This window comes from Chiloscyllium plagiosum, chromosome 2, assembly GCF_004010195.1.
Source record: "Chiloscyllium plagiosum isolate BGI_BamShark_2017 chromosome 2, ASM401019v2, whole genome shotgun sequence".
NCBI classification, from domain to species: Eukaryota; Metazoa; Chordata; class Chondrichthyes; order Orectolobiformes; family Hemiscylliidae; genus Chiloscyllium; species Chiloscyllium plagiosum.
This window is the reverse complement of record NC_057711.1, coordinates 24,270,478-24,294,470: the sequence shown is the minus strand read 5'-3', so window position 1 is coordinate 24,294,470 and position 23,993 is coordinate 24,270,478. Positions and strand designations below refer to the sequence as shown.

The 23,993-nt window shown below is 39.7% G+C and overlaps 1 protein-coding gene across 3 annotated transcripts in view; it reads right to left on the bottom strand.

Moving 5' to 3' along the window:
- Positions 1-23,993, bottom strand: part of trappc11 (trafficking protein particle complex subunit 11) — a 68,496-nt gene that overhangs the window by 12,897 nt on the left and 31,606 nt on the right. For all 3 annotated transcript variants that reach the window (XM_043705315.1, XM_043705329.1, XM_043705319.1), the window contains exons 12-21: positions 20,734-20,813; positions 20,539-20,617; positions 20,368-20,422; positions 16,217-16,362; positions 13,674-13,735; positions 13,460-13,592; positions 11,271-11,401; positions 10,533-10,688; positions 8,984-9,171; positions 4,747-4,895 (exon numbers count right to left, since the gene is read on the bottom strand). In XM_043705315.1, the coding sequence (XP_043561250.1) occupies positions 4,747-4,895; positions 8,984-9,171; positions 10,533-10,688; positions 11,271-11,401; positions 13,460-13,592; positions 13,674-13,735; positions 16,217-16,362; positions 20,368-20,422; positions 20,539-20,617; positions 20,734-20,813 (1,179 nt within the window). The remainder of the gene's footprint in view (positions 1-4,746; positions 4,896-8,983; positions 9,172-10,532; positions 10,689-11,270; positions 11,402-13,459; positions 13,593-13,673; positions 13,736-16,216; positions 16,363-20,367; positions 20,423-20,538; positions 20,618-20,733; positions 20,814-23,993) is intronic.

Here is a 23,993-nt window from a genome sequence, read left to right as displayed (position 1 = left end):
TTCGACAAAGGTAATTAAACAGTCCTGAGCAAGGGGTTGGCCCAAGTTGACTGGGCAAATATATTAAAGGGCAAGACAGTTCAAGAACAGTGGTAAATTCTTAGGGAAATACTCAATAACTAATTAAAGTACATCCCGGAGGGGAAGAGGAATTGTAAAAAAGTGAAAAATCATCCATGGCTTAACAAGGAAGTTAAAGATAAAAGTAAAGCTACAGTTTATCATACTGCAAACGTTAGTGGCAATCTGGAGGATGGGGAGAACTTTAAACATCAGCAAAGGGTTACCAGAAACGAGATCACAAGAGCCAAGATGACCAATGAAAGGAAACTAGCAGAAATCACAAGCACGGATACCAAAAGCTTCTATAAGTTAAAAAGGAAAACAGTCAAAGTAAATGTTGATCTTTAGAAGTCAAAAATGGTGAAGTAATGATGGCAAACTTTGAAATTAGAGGCACTAAATCAATATTTTGTCTGTTTTCACAGTGAAAAACAAATATTATTTTTCCCTAAAACTGCAGTTAATACAAAGGAACTTAGTGAAATTACTTAATTATTTCTCCCTAGTTATAGTAAACTGATGGGATTAAAGGTAACTAAGTCCCCAGCGCCCGATGGCTTGCACCCAAGAGTATGAAAGGAGGTGGCAACAGAGACAATAGATGCAATAGTGATGATTTTCCAAAATTCCCTGGTTTCTGGAAAGATACCAATGAATTGGAAACATGCTAAGATTAGATTAGATTCCCTACAGTGTGGGAACAGGCCCTTTGGCTCATCAAGTCCTCACCAACCCTTCGAAGATTAATCCACCGAGACCCATTTCCCTCTGACTAATGCAGCTAGCACTATGGGCAATTTAGAATGGCCAATTCACCTGACCTGCACACCTTTAGACTGTGGGAGGAAACCAGAGCACCCAGAGGAAACCCGTGCAGACATGGGGAGAATGTGCAAACTCCACACAGACAGTGGCCAGAGGCCAGAATCAAACCTGGATTCCTGGTGCTGTGAGGCAGCAGTGCTAACCATTGAGCCACCGTGCTGCCCCTTTGACACCCCTATTCAAAAAAGGAGATAGCAAAAAGTGGAAAACCTTCGACCAGTTCACTTGACCTTAATATTTTTAAAAATTCATTCACAGGATGTAGACACCATTATCTAGGCAGCATTTATTACTCATCACTAATTGTCTAAAGGGCAGTTAAGAGTCAACTACATTGTTGTGGCTCGAGTCACACGTAGGCCAGACCAGATAAATATGGAAGTTCCCTTCTCCAAAGGAGGTTAGTGAACTAGATGGATTTTTCCAACAATGAACTTCTGTAGTGGGAAAGTTGCTGGAGTCAAAGGAGAGATAACTGAACACTTGGAATAACAAAGCTCAAATCACTAGTGTCAGCAGTTTCATGAAGGGCAGGTTATTCCTGACAAATTTGGAGTTCTTTGAGTATATAACTTTCAAAATGGATAATAGGAATCTGGTAGATGTGGAATATCTTGACTTCAAGGAGGCATTTGACAGGTGCTACTTAAAAGACTAATCTGGAAGGTTAGATCCCAGTAGGTTAATTGACTTGGATAGAGAATCGGTTGACTGATAGAAAGCAGGCTGTCAGGAAAATGGGTCTTTCTCCAGAAAGTGAACTCGAACTAGTGTGGTACCATAGGTTTCAGTTCATGGACCTCAACTATTTACAAGCTATAAGAATGATCTGCAAGCAGGGACAGAGTGTAACATAACAAAGCTCACGGATGACACTAAAATAGGTGGGAAAGCAGGCAGTGAAGAAGAGTTTACAGATGGATATTGAGAGGGTAGGAGAATGAACCAGAACCAGGCAAATGGAGTTTAATGTGGTTAAGTGCGAGGGTGTCTATTTTGGCTCGTAAAATAGAAAGACTGATTATTGTTTAACTGGGAAGCAGATTCAAAGTGTGTCAGCGCAGAGAGATCTAGACGTTTTTGTGCATGAATCATAAAAAGTGGGTATGCAGGTGCAGCATATAATGAAGTAAATGGAATCCTAGCCTTTATTGCAAAAGGACTGGATTATGAAAGTAATATTATTAATGTTATATAGGAGTCGATGAGACTATACCTGGAGTAGTGTGTCCAGACTTGGTCTCCTTACTTGGAGGATGTGGTGGCTCTGGAAACACTTCCACAATCACCAGTTGACTCCAGGAATGAAAGGGCTGTTGTATGAGAAGTGGTTGAATTGCTTAGATTTGTACTCGCTGGAGTTCAGAAGAATGGGGGGGGGGAGAAATCTGATTGAGGTATATAAAATGCTGAAGGGGGTTTGATAAGGTCTACGTTGAACATATCATCCAAGTGAGAGACAGTCTCAAACAAGAGGTCATAGATATTGAATAAGAACAAGACATTCAAAATTGGAATGAGGAGGAACTACTACTTTCAGAAGCTGTGAATCTGTCAAACTCACTGCCAGAGTGCAGTGGAGGTAGAATAAATCAACAGATTCAAGAGATAAAAAATGTTTCTGATGAAAAGCAGGATAAAAGGACAATGAGGAGCAGGCAGGCAGGAAAGAGGAATTTAGACCAGCACAAGATCAGCCCTGATCATGTTAAATGGCAGATCAGGCTTGAAGGGTTGAATTGCCTACTCCTGCTCCTAATTCCCATGTTCTTGCATAACTAAAGCATAACCCCCTGACTGTCTATTCAATTTTCCCTCACAATAAACCATAACATTCTATCATCATTCCTGACTATTTGCCATACTTGCATATAAACCTTCTGTGATTCATACACGAGGGCCCCCAGAGAGAATCTGAGTTCTACAATCTCTTTGATATGTTTTTAAATTTTCTGCCAAAACAAACAATTTAACACGTTTACACATCATACTCCATTTGTCATATCTTTTCCACTCACTTAATCCATCTGTATCTCTTTGTAGGTTCCTCTTCACAACTCACTTTCCAAACTGTATCATCACATTTAGCTACCATACCTTCAATCCCTTCATCCAGATCACTTATTACAAAAAATTGAAACACCAGACCAACCCCGATGGCACACCACTCGAACTTTAAATGCTATACTTATTTCTAATCTTTGCTTCCAGTTTGCAAGTCAATCTTCTATCTGTGACAATATGATACCTCCTACAGCATGAGCTTCTATTTCCCATAATAATCTTTGATGTTGCACCTTATCAAATAAGTTCTGGAAATCTAAATACAATACATTCACTCATTTCCCCTTCATCTGCAGCACAAGTTACTTCAAAGAACGCCAAGGAATTCGTTAAACATGACTTCCCGTTGATAAAAACATGTTGTTTCTACCTGATCACCTGGAACTTATCCAAGTGCGAGGTTATAAAGTCTTAGTAATAGCTTCTAACATTTCCTTACACCAAATTTATAGAATCCAATCCAGTTGGGGAGTGAAACCAAGATACAATTATTTTCTCTGCGGAGACAGTGTATTGATTTGTTCAGTCTGACCCCTCTCTCACTCCTCTCTCTCAGCATATTACTGCTCCCTATTTACATAGCTACCTCTTAAACTCAGCCTGGTTACATGTTACGACACAGGTAAGAACTTGAACAGCAGTCTTCTAACAGAGGCAGGGACATCATCACTGAGCCACAAGAGCCCTCTTCCTATTTATGCACACTTGATTAACCTATTTACCTTAACCTTAAATAAAGACATCAACAAAAATCATTCATGATATGTGATGAGATATTTAAGACATACGTTAAGTGCCAGATATAGGTTTCTTTTACCTTTGATACGAATTAGCAGCCAGGTCAAATAGTCTACTATGTTTATAACTGCATTTCTTAGTGAAATCATATACAGAGGATGTTAAATTTAAAAAGTCCTGCCATTGCTTTTCTCAAAATAAAAATGACTTTATTCCACAACTAAATTCTCACGTTTTCTTTATGGTCATGGATCAGCTTGAATGAGGTGCATTGATAATTTTCACCGTACTTCTTCCAGCACTTGTTGGGCCGAAGGGCCTGTTTCCACACTGTAAGTAATCTAATCATCTATCTAATCTAATCATAAATTCTCACGTTTTCTTTATGGTCATGGATCAGCTTGAATGAGGTGCATTGATAATTTTCACCGTACTTCTTCCAGCACATGACGGTTTACCTCTCTTTCTATGCAAATTGCTTCATATTTCCACAGCCCATTGCTTAAATACATACACAATACAGTAGCAAGTTTCAGACAAAATTGAAATAATCTTTCATTTATTCAGGGGATGAGTGCATCATTGGTGAATCAGTGTTTATTGCCCATTTCTAATTGCCCTTGAGAAGATGGTGAAGAGGAACCTTCTTCAGCTGCTGCAATCCACTTGCTGTAGGTGCTGGCAGGGAGAGTGTTCCATGATTTTGACCCGGTGACAGCAAGGGAGTATCAGTATATTTCAAACTTAGGATGGTAAGTGGCTTGGGGGAAACTAGCAGGTGGTGGCATTCTAACATGGAATTTAACTTTGCTTCAAATGTACACAGCCCGAAGACTGAACGCTGTAAGAAACAACTCTATACAACTGAAAAGAAACACTTCGCTGTCCAGGATGAGGAGTCAATTCCAGCTGTTACACTGGAGTTGTATAACACTGGCTAAATGTGCAACCACTTCTGATTCAATGTGTATATTAATACTCCGGATAATTTATCCCATTACAGACATAAATCCTATAAAAGAAATCCTGGTGTATCAAATCTACATATTTGCATACCTGGTTTTAAACCTGCTGTGAGCTTGATTTCTTTTGCAGTGGTCGCTTCCTGTGACTGTACAGTGACTGCTAAGCAATACATTTCATTAGTCAAGGCAGGTGGCTCATGTCGCAGCTGAACTGATATTCTTGGAATTCGAGAAATCACCCTTCAATTGTGAAAAGAAAAATAATAAAAGCAGATCATTGCTGACAGGAATAAACATTTTAAGCTGAAATCACTCATCCCAAAGCAGTAGTGCCACACAGAACACAAATGATCAAATCAACTACAAAATGCACAAAAGGAAATGTCTGTAGATGTATAATTAGAGAAACACAAAATGAACCAAATGGTGAAAGCTCACCCCTACATTGTTGAACTGGAAACAAAATTATGTCAAGCTTCAGAAACAGCTGGTCACCACACAAACTATATTCACTTTGAAAACTGTTTTCTCTATGATTAGTGGAAAGTTAAACCAGGAAAACAAAGATTTCCAAAGCTCCACAGAATAACTTTATCTACATTCTAATAAATGAGCAAATTGCAGAAAAAAAATTGCCAACATGATAATGTTTTCCTGACTTAATTTTGTAGCATTTGATTCATTAACCTATAGTTAAAGCTCGGGGTCTTTTTCTTTTCTCTCTTGTCCAGATTTTCACAGATGCTTATATGTGGAATCAACAATCCTGAGGGGACAATGACCAGGAAGTTGTTTGTTGTTAAATTTGCTCAAGACATGATATCTAAACTGGAAAAAAAGCTGGACTGTTATTGTTAATTGATAACAGAAAACTTTGTTCAATATGTATAATAATCTTGAAAGATGAATGTTTTTGTTCTGCTGCATAAGGTTTAAATGAGTTGCTCTGTGGGATTACAACCTCGCACCAGATTATAATAGGAATAAAGGTCAGTATCACCTTAAATTTTAAAAATTTGCAAAGACTGAGACAAAAAGTCTACAACAGTAAAAAAATAAGCTGCCTCTAGTTTTGTGTTCAAGCATTAAATCAGGTCTGTAAAGTTCAGAGTCTTTGAACTGAAAAGGAGAGATAGATAGAGAGAAAGAAAAGCATTGCTTGAAAAGATCACTGACTTGACACCGGTCTCAGGTCTTCCCTATTTGGTTTATGAACTTTATTCAAAACTTTTAATAAGCTTGTCAATAAAGAGCTTGAAAATCATTTCAGTTCATCCACCATTTTGGGTACATTACAGCTCCTAGACAAAGTTTTTGGGTAAGAACTCACATGTGCTCGACAAGATGGAGAGGGGGATATACCAGATATTTCAGGGATGAAAAAGTTTGGTTACAAAGCTGGTGAAGCTGGAGCTGTTCTCTTTGGAACAAAGAAGAATGAGGGGAAAAATTAAAACAAGTCTAGAAGATTAGAATACATTGAGGTAAGCCAGCTACAGATGTCAGATTTTGAAAAGGAGATACAGGGCTGAGGTGGAAGAATGAAGAGAGCAAGCAGTACTGACTGTGAACTTGTTGCCTACACAGGTGGTAGATGTGGAGATGTTAAATGATTTTGAAAGGAAATGGAATTGACAACTGATTGAAATAAAATCGTGGGGCTGTAAGAATAGAGCAGGTGAGTGGGTTTGTCTCTGTTGCTCAGAGAGCCATCATTGCTTCAATGATCTGAATATCCTCCTTCTGTCACAAATTAAAGGTACATCACTAAATCGTTCCAGCAGCGTTTCTGCATTGATAATGCTAGATGATCAACTGCTCGTTTCTCTGTTTTCTGCTAATAAAGAAACATTTGCTAAAATAAGATTCTTCTCCAGAAAGGAGATAGTGAGGACTCCAGAGACTGGAGTAGTCAGTGTTAATAAAGTGTGGTGCTGGACAAAGCACAGCACTCCATTCCCTCCCTTCCAACCCAACCTCATCATCAAACTGCCCGACAGGAAAGGCATGGTGGTAGTATGGCACACCAACCTCTACATCGCCAAGGCCAGATGCCAACTCACTGACACCACCTGCCCCTTTACCATGACTTCACTTCTCATCACCAAACCGTCATCTCAAAAACCATCCACAATCTCCTCACCTCAGTGATCTCCCATCCTCAGCCTCCAACCTCATGGTTCCCCAATCCCGCACGCTCACCTAAAATCCACAAAGCTGACTGGCCCAGTCAACAGATTGTCTCTGCCTGCTCCTATCCTACTGAACTCATCACCACTTATCTCAAATCCGTCCTCAGTTTCTTCCTCTCCCACCAACCCACCCAGTTCCCCTCCACCGACACACACATTTGATTGATGGAACTGGTCCTCACCCTAAACAACTTCTTTCAATCCTCCCACCTCCTACAAACCAGAGGGGTGGCTATGGGTAGCCGTATGGGTCCCAGCAATGCCTGCCACTTCACAGGATATGTGGAACAGTCCCTCTTCAACAGTGATAATGGCACCTTTTCCTCTGATACATCGATGACTGTACCCACGAGTAGGGTAAACAGCTCATCCACTTCAATACCTTCCACTGACCTCAAGTTCACCTGGACCATCTCAAACACCTCCCCCTCCCTTACCTGGGCCTTCCCATCTCCAATGACGGACTTAACACTGAAACGACTTCAAACCTACCGACTCCTATCGGACCTTGACTACACCTCCTCCCACTCCCCCTTACTCCCAATTCCTCCGCCTCTGCCATATCTGCTCCTGTTTCCAGGACCACAATTTCCCCTAGTCCGTTATCAACAATGTCCTCAATTCCATCTTCTCCATTTCCTGCACGTCTGCCCTTGAAACCCCACCACAAGGATAAAATCTCCCCGGTCCTCACATTCCACCCCACTAATCTCCAAATCCAGTGCATCATCCTCTGCCATTTTGCCACCTACAGTCAGACCCATCAACAAAAATAGATTTCCTTCCCCCCTCCTATTTGCATTTCACTCATGAAGGGACCATATTAGGTCCACACTTCCCACCAACTCCCTCTCCACACCTGGCACATATCCCTGCCGCCATAAGAGGTGCAAAAGCTATGCCCAAACCTCCCCCTCACCTCTGTCCCAGGCTGCAAAGGACCATTACAAATCCGGCAAAGATTTATTTGCATATCCTCAAACCTCAGTTACTGCATGTGTTCTCAATGTGGTTTCCTCTGCAATGCAGAGAAGCAGCACAAACTCGCAGAGTGGTTCAGGGAACATCTCTTGTCTGTATGCATCAACCAACCCCACCTTCCGGTGACCAACCATTTCAACTTGCTCTCCCATTCCACCAATGACATGGCCATTCTGGGCCTCCTTCAAACAAGGCCACCTGCAAACTGGAGGAGGAACACCTCACCCACTGCCTCAGGACACTGAAATCACCAGTTTCCAAATCTCCCCTCCACATCCCGTCCCAGAGCCAACCCACAGCCAACCCACTAACTCAACAATGCCCTCTTGACCTGAACTAACCTACCTGTCAATCTTCCTTCCCCCTATCTATCACCATCCCACCTACCTTTCCGCTAGCTGAACACCATTCCTCCAATTCATTTTTCAGCCTCCTTCCAGTCCTGAAGGGTTATGCCCGAAACATTGACCGTCTTGCTCCTCAGATGCTGCCTGACCTGCTGTGCTTTCCCCAGTGCCACACTTCTTCTCCAGATATCGTATTACATTTTTGTGTAAGTCCAAAGATGTGCAGGTTAGGTGGATTGGCCATGCTAAGTTGCCCAGAGAGTCCAGCAATGTGTGGACTAGGTGAATGAGCAATGGGAAATAAGATTACAGGGATAGGTTTTTTTTGGGGTGGGGAGGAGGTGGTGGTGGTGGTAGGGAGTTGTGTCTGGGTGGAATGCTGTTCAGAGGTTCGGTCTGGACTCGATGGGCCGAATGGCTTGCTTCTACACCGTAGGAATTCTATGTAAAACATGTAGAAACACTAATACTGTTCCATGAAGGAGGAAATAACTTTTAAACTACAGGTTTGTACAAGCATGTATTCTAAATTTTTTTCATTTTAAATCTATTTAGGGTAAGGACTGTGCGATCTCACTGATCTTGCAAAAGCAAAACTAAAAATAAATTGCATACACAGGCTAAGATTCTTTTCTGATTATGTTATTAAACTTTGAACAACTTCTTAATGCCAAATCCACGTACACAACTGCAGACAAACAGGACTGTTCTTTGCCTCAGCTACAGTATGGCAATTGTGAATGGTACGGAAGCTGAATAATGGATTTTCGTGAGTTATTGTATCAAACTAATCCTTTCTTATACTCACATGGTGCTTGCCTGTATTGTAATGCTGTCCCAACATACTTCACTGCCTGGCAACTTTGGTCTCCGTTTAAAGGATCGAGTGGCCTGCAGGGCCTCCTGACATGATGCAGCATCTCCTCCTCCACCTCTCCAGTTAAGTATCACACATCTGCCAATATCACTGCCGAGAACCAGGTCTACAGAAGTAATCTGATAGCATAGACAGTAGAAATAGCATTTAATTTTAGGATCAGAATTTACTCAGCAAACATTGATGAAAAAAAAACATAATATTTTCAGGAAAACAAAAGGGACAAAACTGATGTTACCATGTCCAGGGATAAAACTAATACCAATTATCATTTAAGTGACATGGTTTATAGCCTAATGTGATTATACATGGGAAGTCATGTCTCACTAACTTAACTTGAGTTTTTTGAAGTAATGAAGAGGACTGATGAGGGCAGAGCAATGGGCATGATCTATATGGACTTCAGTAAGGCATTCAACAAGACTCCTCATGATAGACTTGTTAGCAAGGTTAGATCACATAGAGGGTGAACAAGCCATTTGGGTATAGACCTGGCTCGAAGGTGGAAGACAGAGGGTGGTCATAGAAGATCGCTTTTCAGACTGGAGGCCTGTGACCAGTGGAGTGCCACAAGGATCGGTGCTGGGGTCCACTGTTTTTTGTCATTTATATAATTGATTTGGATGTGAACATAGGAGATATAGTTAGTAAGTTTACAGATGACACCAAAATTGGAGGTGTAGTGGACAGCCAAGGTTACCTCAAAGTACAACGAGATCTTGATCAGATGGGCCAATGGGTCGAGGAGTGACAGATGGAGTTAATTTAGATAAATGTGAGGTACTGCATTTTGGAAAGGCAAATCAGAAGAGGACGTATACACTTAATAAGCTCCTGCGGAGTGTTGCTGAACAAAGAGACCTTGGAGTGCAGGTTCATATTTCCTTGAAAGTGAAGTCGCAGGTAGATAGGATATTGAAGGCGGTATTTGGTATACTTTCCTTTATTGGTCAAAGCATCGAGTATAGGAGTTGGGAGGTTATGTTGCGGCCATACATGACATTGGTTAGGCCACTTGGAGAATATTGTATGCAGTTCTGGTCTTCTGCTGCAAGAAGGATGTTGTGAAACTTGAAAGGATTCAGAAAAGATTTACAAGCATATTGCCAGAGTTGGAGGGTCAGAGGGTGGTGCGTGTATTGAATGAGCTGCCAGAGGAAGTGATGGAGGCTAGTACAATTACAACATTTAAAAGGTATCTGAACGGGTATAGGAATAAGTTTAGTAGGGTTTAGAAGGATATGAGTGCAGCAAATGGGACTAGATTTATTTAGGAGATCTGGTTAGCATGATGAGTTGGACTGAAGGGTCTGTTCCCATGCTGTTCATCTCTACGATGCTTTGACTCTACATACAAAGATGAAGTTTCAGTACAGATGTAGCAAAATTGATTGCAATTGTTATCCATGTACAATGTTTCTTACTCACATTATTTGCATTCAAGAACAGAGATATTTCAAACCAACAAGTAAAAACTTACCTCCACTTTCTTTCCAACATCTTCAGTCCTCGCAACAAATTTGAACACATACTGCCTAGTTTTACCAGGGACTAAGCACATAGTACCCTGAGATGAAGCTTCTAAGATGTCAGATGTTTGATAGGTGTCTTCTATTACACAATGTTGGTTATACTCCTTAAGAAGAAAGACATTTGCATTAAAATATATTACATTTGCAACTGGGTCCACTCTGGCATCGGAGCACAACTGCTCAGGATCATTTTGGTTAGTGGTACAAAACAGAAAATCAAATCAAAGTCTCCCTAACAGGAACACCAAGAAATATATGCCAGAGCACGATTAGAATGTGAAGCTTGCTGCCCAAAGGAGTAATTGAGGTGAGGTATAGTGAGTTTAAGAGAAATCTAGGCAAATAAGAGAAATGCATAACATGACCATCCCTCCAAATCAAACCGTCTAAGAGTTCATGCAAGGGTATTTAGAAATTCAAAGTAAAACAACACATCTTATCAATGGAACGCTCAGGTAGGACCATCCTACCCACCTATTTGGTGGCTTTAGCACCAAATGAGTGAAAATTGTATATTTTTATGTCATTACACATTTAACCACTGAATCATAGTACAAAGTGTGAACTTAATCTTCTAAAAAGGAAGCAAGAGCCCTACTACTGAGCCAAGCAAACAGACGGGTGAAAAACGTGCTGTTACAGACAACTAAGTCTTATCACAAGAAAGGATCTAAATGTTATCTCACCTGGTTGTTAAAACAGACACAGAGCTTTGAAAATCTGAACGGATGAGGGCAATGAGCTCGAAGGTATACATGGATTTGCACAGGGTCATCAACATGGAAACTTGGAGCCAGGAAGCGAGCTTTACATTCAACTTCAAAGAAGAAAAAGTTCATATAAGAAAGTAAGAATCAAGCACTGACTGCTCGGTGAGAAACAATAAATTTAAAGAATGTTTCATGCTTGGCAATGAGATGGACATGTTAAACTATAACCAAAAACGGTACAATGAGAACTGTTCACTCCGCCAAAAAGTTTTAAAAAAACTCAAGTAACATAATCTTACTGCATTAAAATTATTATTGAATTTAACACATCTTTCAGATGTGCAAAGACACACTTCATTAATTTCAAGGAGTTCCTGTCACAAATCTGAAAATATAGTTTGCAAAAGGTGGTAAACATTTATGCAAAAGCATCCAATATCAATGAAAATGGAAAGCTTCATGGCGCCAGAATACCTCAGTCTCTCAGTCAATTCCCCTGCCCAACAAAAACCTATGTATTTTTGTCTTTAAAAAAAGAATCAATTACATTGCCTTCTCTGCATTCTGAAGCAGAGTTATACAAACCTCAGATTGAGAAAAACATTTGCATGTCTGTTCTAACAGGGTGGCCCCTAAATCTTATACACTTCAAACAAGTCGTTCCTAACTCTCTAAACTTCAACTGAAATAATCCCAGATTGTGGAATCCTATCCTCTAAAACAATCCATTCTGTCCAAGTGTCAATGTAATAAATCTCTTTTGAAACACTGCCAATGCATTTATGTCCTTCCTTAACTACGGAGACCGTGACTGCACATAGCATCCAAGATGTGGTATCAAAGCCCCATATAAATGTAAGGCTGTTACACTTCAGTTGTGTTCAATTTCTTTAATTAAAAAAACTGTATCTGGATTATGTGTTTTGTCTGCTATGAATCTTTTATGACTCATACTAGAACCCTTTGGATCTTGAACTTTTGCTCTCAGTCTCTGCTTCAGAAGTACTCTACTTTTTTTTTAAAAATTCTTCCTGCCAAAGTGAAGAATTTCACATTTTCCCACATTATATTTCATGTACCTATAGCTATACGCATTCCTGATGAAGGGCTTACACCCGAAACATCGATTCTCCTGCTCCTTGGATGCTGCCTGACCTGCTGTGCTTTTCCAGCACTACACACTCAATACTGAAAATTTAAATACAAAACTTCTACTGGGTCCCTTTATCCACAGCAAACGTTACTCTTCAAAAGAAATTTAATAAGTTGATTAAACGGGACTTCCCCTTCACAAAACCATGCAGACCTGGAACAATTACTTTGAACTTAGAAAAAAGTGTGCAGCTATAGCTTCTAACTATCGACTTCAACATCTTCCCCATGACAGGCCTCAAGTTAAAAGGCCTACGGTTTTTGGATTCCTGCCTCCCTCAGGTTATATACGCTACTTTCCATTCTGAGGGAATTTTTCTTGAAATTGAAAATTTAACATCAATATATCTATCACTTCATCAGGCACTAGGATGAAGTCCATCTGGATCCAGAGTCCACAGCTCTTAATTCCCTTTGCTGAAATCTGTAATTTCACCAAGATCCTCCCCCTCTTCCACCTCCTAATTTATAGCAATTACTGGAACATGTTTTGGAACGACTAAAGAGGAAGACAGAAGCAATTTATTTGTTCACATCATCTGTTATTTCCCATTCCCGTGGCTTTAAAGTAAATGCATCATAAAAAGGGAGGTTTTTATGGACACCTTGTTATCTTTATTCCCTGCTTTAGAAGAGTGACAAGAGCTACAGATATTAAAGTATAGTTAACAGAAATAATGTCTAGTCTGGAGAAACAGCAGTAAAATACTGCAGATTGTACGAGCCTATTACAGAGGAAGTGATAGTAAGATTCCTGAAGAAGGGCTTATGCCCGAAACGTCGATTCTCCTGTGCCCTGGATGCTGCCTGACCTGCTGCGCTTTTCCAGCAACACACTTCCAGCTCTGATCTCCAGCATCTGCAGACCTCACTTTCTCCCCGAAGTGATAGTATGGGAGAGGGGCCAATGATGCAAACAACAGAAGTTCTGCAAAAGGACACTTCCATCTTCAAAGGTAAATAACAAAAATGTATATATAGATGAACTATTTTATTAGAAAAATTAAACTTACCAAACGGCACATAATCTTGCATCTCAATTGTAAACACATTACTTCCAGCTAAAGAAATACGATCTGCCCACACCTTTTGAGCAGTTTTAATGGCCTTGGAGTCACAATCAGGTTCTGGAGCAGGGCTCTCATTCTACGTGTATAAAAGAAGAGGGCACTGTAATTTTTCTTTTTCCTTTTAAATATTTTAAAAACTGATACTACAAATACTGACCATCAATACTTTTATCAAGTTCTTTTCAATGCGAGATTTTTGTTCATCATTCAGTGTAGAAGCTGTCATTTCAGTCAAGGAATAATCTCAAAACAGTATTACCATTATCTAAAACTGACAATTATTGAAGCAAGGAAAGAACAGTAATTCCAAGATATGGGTAAAAGAGCTGAAGTTAGCTCGGGTAATGATTGAGGTGCCATCATTGACATCAACACTGCTCTCGCATTTTGAATTAAATCAGGAAAAAAAACAAGGTCAGAATTTATCAAACATCTGCTAGCATGTTTACAAAGTCACTGTGGCTAATTAATGGCTATTCTAGGGGCTACTTCCACCCAACCTCACTTCCCAAACCTGCTGCAATACCCCAGAGTGCTCAACTGCATCCTTCCTCCAGAATTAACACATGGGGCTGCTTGTAGTGTCAGTAATGACTACTGCTTCTGCAATCTGGTAGCCCTGAGGTGGGACTCAAGTGAGAGTAAGAAGTTTCACCTGCAGTCAAATCAGTTAAACCTGTTCAATGGACAAGGGGAAGGCAGCATCTACAGGCTTCTTTTCCACCTGGCTCTTCGTGGATGGTGGTGGTGGTGGTGGTGATGGACACCCTTTCACCTGATCAATATTGCCCAAGACTACATTTCCAGTTGCTATCTAGTGACCTCTGCTGGAATGTCTGCAAAAATACTAAATTTTTAAAGATCCTCACAGGAAGATGGGTCACTGGCAAAGTCAACAGTTGTTGTCCAACACAAATTGCCCTTCAGCTGATGGTGGGGCACCAACACCTTAAAAGAAATGGCAGCCCTGGACTTACTGGAGTTTAGAAGAGAGGCAACCTTATTGACAAATATAAGATTCTAAAGGGTCTTGACAGGCTAGGGACCAGATGGCATCATTTCAGAATAAGGTGTCACCCATTGATGACAGATTTGAGGAGGAATTTCTTTGGAGGGTACAGAATCTATGGAATTCTTTACCACATAATGACTTGGCCCTCAATAGACTTAAGTATATTGAGGCAGGCAGATTTTTAATCAGACAGGAATTAAGGGTTATGGGAAAAAGGCAGGAAAGAGGAGTTGAGGATTATTAGATCAACCACGATTCACTAGTGGTGAAGACTTGGGCTGAATGGCCTACTTTTGCTCCTGAGTCTGATGATGTAGGTACTCTCATTGTGTTAGTGGAATGATACATACATGTAGCTTGCTGGGACCTTTCAAAGGGTAGTTAAGAGTCATCCTCAATAGCAGTGGGATTTGCACAATGGTTTTAATAATAAAAAGCCTGTCTGGGTTCACTCATGTTACATAACAAAGAGTACAGTATCTGTGGAACTGGATCCTTGCAAGAGTGAGCAATTCAGGGTCTACCTGGATGTAGAGGGCAGAGTCTCAGGATAAAAAGTTTCAAGGTGGGCATAAAGAGGAATTCCTTTCTCAGAGCAAGGATAGGATTTATTTACCCAACAGAGCAGCATAGGTGAAGTTATTGAACATATTCAAGGGTGAATTAGACAAATTTATAACCTACAAGGGAGTTAAGAACAAAGCTAATGATACATGAAAGAGAAGGTGAGGCAATTTTCAGATCAGACATGATGGCAGAGTGGGTTACAGTAATGCCTAATAGCCAAGATCAGCTTCTATTTGTTATGTTCATGAGAGAACTGAAGGTGGTGAAGAAAATGCAAAAAAAAGTATGAATACATGATACGATTACTTGAATAAATAGATGTTTAGCACATAAAGAAAACAAAGAACAGAAAACAAATTGTTTAACATATCTACATACAGCCAGCAACAACATTCTTCCCATACTCTGTCTGAACATAGCAAGTCATTTCTGGTAGAGATAAACAAAAGCTAGCCTCCAGAAAGTGAATTTGAACAAAGCAAGTCAGGATTAGCATTAGAATGGAAAACTTTGCCAGTTGGGCACTTCTGAACTACTCTACAGAAATGCAGAAGGTTTGTCATCAAAATTTGACACTATGCAATATATCATATTCCAAGGCACCAGAGATGTCATGAAGTGGCAGAAAACGAATGAGGGAATGTGACCAAATCATAGACCAAACAACAGATTTTAAACGAGAAGCCAAGTGAAATGATCCACTGGCTGAAAACAAACTGCTTGGAGACTGTACCAGTAAAAAAGTAGAACAGGGTTGGCCAGGCACAGATTTGCAGATCTGTGTCCCATTATTAAACACAACATTAAGCAGAAGTATACACCGCTCAAGGAAACAAAGGGAGTTCACAAAGTTATTCCTACTTGAAGGGTAGGACTGTACTGACAGGTTCTGGAGATCACCAATTTATACTCTGACCTGCAGTTCTGATTGCATAGCATGGGATATGTGAGAGAGATTAAACAGAACATGAAAATACAGTTTAAATTTTACTCTCATTTATAACCAACAATTAAACCTCACCAAATCGTTATTAAGAGATGCCCAAAATAGGACTATCCAGACAATGAAGCAACAATAGTTTTAAGGGTGAAATGGATTCCTTTTCCAATAGCAAGGATACACCTCCCAAGTAGCTCCAGGGAGTAGGTGATATAATCTTTAATTTGACCCATCAGGTAAGCACACTTGAGTGCAGTGGTCAGAATAAAGGTAAGCAGCTTCCACCAGCGCTCACTGCGGTAATCACACATCACATAATCCAGTAACCTGCAGAAATGGGGGAGTGGGAAAAAGATATTCAACAATTAGTTGGCATAGAAATGGAAAATATGACCAGCAAAGAAAGGAGAGAATAGAATGGCAGTTAACAAAAGGGAAACCAAAAATATTCTACACACGAATAGAAAAGGTTGTAAGAGATGGGATGTGTCCTATTAGGAACAAGAAAGCAACATATCCCTAGAAACACAGAGCATATCTAGGAAATTTATTGAATATCTTGTAAGGAACAGCATGCTAAACAAAAAATCTGGGTGTGAAATAGATAGGCAAGATTTGTAGAGATACTGGTTTTACTTCGAGAAGTTGAGTCATTAGGCCTGGAAGGTTTGCATTCTAGGCTAAAGGAGCTGGGAGCAAATATAACGAAAGGCATTGTCATAACCTTTCAATCCTCAATAGAGTGCACATGCCAGAGGACTGGAGCTTGGCAAATATTATTCAAGAGAAAAGGACATTCCTAGTAATCACAATCCAGTCCAATCTGTTTTACATCTGTGGCAGGGAGGTTGTTAGGAACAAAATTGGGGGTGAGGTGGATGGAAGAAATGAAAAATACAGGGATGTGGAGGAGCCAGTGTTGGACTGGGGTGAACAAAATTAAAAATCACACATCATCAGGTTATAGTCCAATAGGTTTATTTGGAAGTACTAGCTTTCAGAGTGCTGCTCCTTTATCAGGTAGTTGTGAAGCGTAAGATCACAAGACACAGAATTTATAGCAAAAGATTACAGTGTTTTGCAATATAACCTGGATTGTTAAGTCTTTCATCTTTTAGAATAGGTTGCAGTTTTCAGTTCATTAATCCCAGAACGTCTTTTCAGTCACCGTCTTAAGATAACAAAAGGTGACATCTCAGCTCAGACAATGCATCAGAGTCTGTCTGCATCCCAATCTTGAGTCAGACTAGCTCTATTTCCAAAGTAGAATTTACAAAACATGTATTGAATGCCTGCAGATTATGCATTTTTGAGGAAAATAGAATGTATCTGCAATTATAATTCTGCCAATACAAATTTACCCCATAAACCTGTGTGTGGGGCACACACTGTTTCTCAGTGTGGCATGTCAGAACTGGCAATCATACCCTGTTCTAATGAGGGCATCTTTGAGCACCTTCAGGTGCCCATCACATTCCTCCCCATCTGAACAGATCCGGTGTATGCAGAGGGCTTGTCGGTAGGGGATGGCTGTGTTAATACATTTATGCTGGAAGCTGGAGAAGTGTAGCATCGTGAGGTTATCTGTGGGTTTGCGGTAGAGTGAGGTACTGATGTGCCCATTCTTGACGGAGATGCATGTGTCAAAGAATGAAACAGATACTAAAGAGTGGTCCATGGTAAGTCTGATGGTGGGATGAAACTCATTGATGTCGCTGTTTCAGTGTCTCCTCGCCATGGGTCCAGAGGAAGAAAAATGGCATCAATGTATCTGGTGTATAATGTTGGTTGCAGGTCCTGTGCAAAGAAGTCTTGTTCAAACTTGTGCATGGAAATTATGGCATATTGGGAGAAAAAAAATCAAGAGTGAAAAAGCACGAGAAGAGGTGAGTGTTAATTAACGAGAGCCAGCATGGATTCACAAAAGGCAAATCTGACTGACCTCAGTCATTTTTTTTACGCAGTAATAAATAAGTTTGATGAAAGAAATGCAAAGGATGTTGTCAATTACTTTCTTAAAATCGTGTGGACAAAATACCACATAAAAGGCCAGAATAATAAAACTGCAGTACAGCCTCGCATATGAAAAATTGGCTCTAGGTTGTGATAAATAAAAATAAAATAATGTAGATGTTGGAAAGCTGAAAAAAAGTCAGAAAATTATGAGGGTGGGGTGGAAATCAGCAGGTCTGGCAGCATCCGTGGAGAGAGAGATACAGAGTTAACATTGAATCCAGTACAACTCTTGTTCGGAGATGCTGCAAAGTTGTGATAAATGGTTCTTTGTCAAAATAGAGGATGCTAGAAAATAGTGCCCCCAAGAGTTGTGCTAGGACCACATCTTTTATTTGATACAAAAAAAGACTTGTCTATCAGAAGAAAGTCAAGTTTCAAAACTGTCAATGATGATAATATAAAGGGAGATGTGACAAACAGTGAGACTGATAGATAATTGATAGATAAGTCGCAGGTGGAATTTGCAGAAATTTGAAGTAATGCATTTTGGTAGAAGAATGTAGGGGGGCAATAGCGACTGAAATATGCAAATTTAAGTGTGTACAAGGACATAGTGACTTGGGAGTCATGTTCAATCATTCAAATTAGGAGAAGTAGGCCACTCAACTCCATTCCTGATGAAGGGCTTTTCCCCGAAACACCGATTTTCCTGCTCCTTGGATGCTGCCTGACCTGCTGTGCTTTTCCAGCACCACTCTAATCTAAACTGTGGTTTCCAGCATCTGCAGTCCTCACCTTTGCCCACTCAACTCCACAAGCCTGCTCTGCCATTCAATAACAGCGGATCTGACTGTAGCCTCAAATCTGCACTCTCACTTACCCCAATAAAAATGTTCAAGGGGATGAAATGTTAAGGCAGTAGTACATAAATTCTTGTTACAAATCAAGGATTCTGCTTCCACTACCTTTTCAGGAAAAGAGCTCGAAAGACTCGCAACCCTCGAAAAGAAAGTCAACTAATTATAAAAGAGTTATTTTCAAGAATTAATTGTATTAATTTGATTACAGAAGTGAGAAATTAAATTATATTTTGATGAGAATCGTTAGCTGTTAAAGCAGTTTCTGTAAGGAAAATGCCATTTCGTCCACATCAAATAGAAGGTTCAGGATTTTATTGCTCTATGGCTGAGGATAATGCAAGTTAGGCTTTTGTAGTGAATGTACTTTACTTTGACACAGCTTAGAACTTTTGAAGTTAAAAATCACCACACCAGGTTATAGTCCAACAGGTTTAATTGGAAGCACACTAGCTTTCGGAGCGACGCTCCTTCATCAGGTGATCGTCACCTGGTGAAGGAGCATCACTCTGAAAGCTGGTGTGCTTCCAATTAAACCTGTTGGACTATAACCTGGTGTGGTGATTTTTAACTTTGTCCAACACCGGCATCTCCAAATCATAGAATTTTTGAAGTAGCTTTATTCATAACAAAGTATTAGTAGGCCTGGGTGTATGTATGCATATTTAGAATTGTGATAAATAGTGAGCTTTGTTTTTTTTGGGTGTAACACTTGGGATAAATGTTAAATCACTGAAAGGTGACATTACATCAACTAAACAGACACAAATTAGTGCTTTCTTATCTTCCCAGAGTCTCTGGGGAATGGGTTAACTAACAGGAACATGCTGCTAATAAAGGATTAATCACAAAAGAATGATTTGAGGGAAGAGACAGTGGGAAATGGTATCATGAAGGTCGGTGAATTTTTTTAAACAATATTTAATACACAAACTATAAAAACTGTTACTTAAATTAATACTATTAGCGGGCAAAAATAAGTTGCATTTTGCAGAGGTTTTCTATATTATAACAAGTTTAACATAATGTGAATTTTTATGAAGTCAATGTAACTCAAATCATTCATTTAGGATTACAAGTATTTTAATGTACAAATGATTCCAACACTAAGAGAAACCTCCTAAATTTTTATTTCAGAACAAGAACTGTTAAAAGAAAAGGCATTCCCAATGGAATGAACTTATGACCTCTAAGAATCTTTAAAGTTTTATATTTCAATCATAATCCAGAAAGGTGCTAGAAATAAACAAATCACATCCTATCCAAATAGTTTTCTGATACTGGACTGATCAGAACTTGTTTGGACAATATTGAAAGGACAGAATTATCATAGTTTTTGTATTTGACCATATTCTAATTATCTTAGCTGTGTACTAAAATATGTTTTGTACCACATCATCATTGAAAACAAAGATGCATTCACATTTAGTGTTTCAACGATGCAACCATAGTTAATGAATCTGATCTTATCTGTCTTTTTCTAGTTAATTTTACATTATAGATAACTGGAGATACTCACTTCAATGCTTTGCTGTAGTCCTTAGCATAATAATATTCCTCACCCATCTGAACCACTGTCAACATAAAAAAAGAGTGTAACAAATGTTTTTCAGAAAGGCAAAAAACTTAATTCAAAACAGTACACAGAAGCTGGTTATGGTTCCAAAATTATTTGGTATGCATTACTCACTCAAATGACTCTTCATTCGAGGACACTTGTATTTCTTGAACTGAGCCACCGCATTACTCAGGAGGGTAATTATTAGTTCCTAACAATTGATAACATTTTCAATCAGTTATTAATCCTACTCACCAAAATCAATTAAATTCTGTCTAAGTCAGAATGCATGCAATGTTGGGTACATTAGTAGAAAAGCACACTTACAGAGTGGTCAACATCTCTTTCTTTGAGCTGAAGGGCGAGAATACCAACCTTTTCTTTCTCAGCATCTGGTGGCTCAATACCTGAATAAGATAGTTTGTAATCCATTAAATATGAACAGTCAACAGCAATAGGAAAAAAAAAGTGGAGAAATTAGTGTAGTCAGGCCTATCAGAATGGAATAAATTTCACCACAAGTAAAAGATGGGCATCAGTTACACTTAACCTATTCAAAATCAACGTCTACAGCTGTTGCCATGGGGATGGAATGATTTTTTTAAAAAAGCAATTCTGGCTAACTCCTCATTCCCATTGTTATAACTTCAAAAATTCTAAAGACAAAGTTAACCATCATTGTCATAGCATCAGAGTCATACAGCACAGAAAAAAATACTTTGGTCCAACCAGTCCATGCCTAACAATCCCAAACTAAACTAGTCCCACCTTCCTGCTCCTGGCTCACATTCCTCTAAATTCTTCCTATTCATGTACTTATCCAAATGTCTTTTAAACTTTCTACTTAGGCCCAACATTTACCACTTTGTCAGGAAATGCATTCCACACGCGAACCACCCTCTGTGTAAAAGGTTTTATTATTAATTTATGGGATGTGGGTGTTGCTGGCTGGCCAGCATTTAATCGCCCATTCCTAGTTGCCCTTGAGAAGGTGGTGGTGAGCTGCTTTCTTGAACCACTGCAGTCCATCAGCCCACAGTGCCATTAGCGAGGGAATTTCAGGTGTTTGACCCAGCGACAGTGAACAAATAGTGATATAATTCCAAGCCACTCCTGAGTGACTTGGAGGGGAACTTGAAGGTGATGGTGTTCCATATACCTGCTGCCCTTGTCCTTCTCGCTGAAAGTGATCGTGGGTTTGGAATTTGTTGTCTGAGGATCTATGGTGAATTTCTGCAGTGCACCTTGTTGATAGTACACACTGCTGCTACTGAGCGCCACTAATGGAGGGAGTGGATAATTGCGCATGTCGTGCCAATAAAGTGGGTGCTTTGTCCTGAATGGTGTCAGCTTTTTGAGTGTTAGACTGCAATTCTGAATAAGAATTCTAGCCTAGTGTGCCACTCTTAATATCACACCTCCAAAATTTAATTTTTTTTTGCCTCATCTCTTTTCTCCATTCCACAGTGGTACAAGTTGCCTAATCTATGATTCTAGTCAATCTATTTCATGTGCTGATGCATAGATCAATCTTCAGTGAAACCTCAAAAAACACAGTCTCCCAAGTAAAAACTACAGGTTAATTGCATACCATTCAAATTGAACAAAAACAAATGCTGGAAATATAGACCCATCTATAGAATTATTCAATTCAAACTGAATGTTTTCCACAAAGCATTGCCTAAGTACAAATATCTCTGATAATAAGACCATTGTCTAATTATTTCTTTCATAATGCTCTCCTGACGTTTGATGCCAAGTAAGGTTTTATGGCCAACTGTAACCATCAGCATCTTCTCCAAAAACCTTCAGACAAGCCCCTAATTAATAAGGTTTGACAGACCATTCAATCAAATGTACTAGATTTGCTGCACAGGCCGTCAGACATTCACTCGACAAACATACATAAGCAAAGATTAAGAATTGATACCCAAGTCTTTGAAGAGAAAGCAAACTTTGTATTCACTGTTGTGGGCAAGACTGGCTAATTGCAAAAAGCATGGAACTTTGTATCACTAGTTTCAGATTAGGCAATGCAGTCAATTAGAATAATTTTGTCCCATTATAAACATACAATTTTTGCTCCAAATACACCTATTTTTCTACTGTTTGATACAGCTTGGCATACCTATCTTGCATTTTAATAATTTTCTGACTAGTAATCTGGCTTATTATGAATTCCACAACTCCTGAAAAAGGCCCACAGCACAACTTGGGCAAATTTTCTTTCCAGAATATATATATAAAACATATGAATAGGCCTCACCCTGCAATTTTTCCTAATGCTTAAATAATTACATAGAATCTTTCCTGAATGCCACACACCACAGTCAACTAACAATCCAAAACAAACTCAAAAACAAATCTCAAATAAGTGGCAAACATTCAATATGTACAAAAAACGTAATTTACAGAATGTTACTGAAAAAATGTTAAAGCACGGTTGAAGAAATGTTTCCGTAAATCATTCTTGTGTAAAACTTTAAGAATACAAAAGAAAAGAGGTTTATTTAAGAGCCTTGATCTACCATGTAAAATTCTGAAAGAATGGCACGGAGTTATTTGAAAAATAACTTGCATTTCTTCCCTAACTTGAGCTACACCACATTCCTATGTTACAAGTGACTGTATTGCACAAGTTTTGAACTGGTTGCAGTGTACCTAGAGACATCCAATGTGAGAATTCAAGTGCTTTTTGGAGGCGAAGGGAGTTTAGATTACATTTTATGTAGGTGAAGATCCCTTGAAAGAATAGGTTTCTTTCATCTGATGTTTGGGCTTCCAGTAAATGGTCATGTACCAAGTTGCTTGGGAGATAAGCAACAGGCCAAAAAGATTAAGGCAGCAGTTGTGTGTGTCTCTGTCTCTGTCTCTCTCTCTCTCTCTCTCTCTCTGGGGTGGGGGGGTGGGGGGTTGCCTCAGTACTCAACACCAACAACTGCCAATCTCTGAACACCGTCCCACAACTCATCCGCTTTATCCTCGATCACATCTTCACCTTTGACAACCAGTTCTTCATCCAGACACATGGAACAGCCATGGGGACCAAATTTGCACCCCAATATGCCAACATTTTCATGCACAGGTTTGAATAAGACTTCTTCTCTACGCAGGACCTTCAACCAACACTATACACCATGTACATTGACAACATTTTCTTCCTCTGGACCCATGGCAAGGAGTCACTGATAAAACTCCACAATAATACAACAAGTTTCATCCCACCAAACTCACCATGGACTACTCTCGACTATCTGTCTCATTCTTGGACACATGCATCTCCATCAAGGATGGACACCTCAGCACCACACTCTACCGCAAACCCACAGACAACCTCACAATGCTACGCTTCTCCAGCTTCCACCCAAAACATATTAAAATAGCCACCCCCTATGGACAAGCCCTACGCATACACCGGATCTGTTCAGATAAGGAGGAACTTGACGGGCACCTTGAAGTACTCAGGGATGCCCTCATAAGAATGGGGTACGATGCTCAACTCATCGACCGCCAGTTCCAACGTGTCACAGCGAGGAACCATGATGACCTCCTCGGGGGACAGAACTTGTGTGCTGCAACTGACAGGG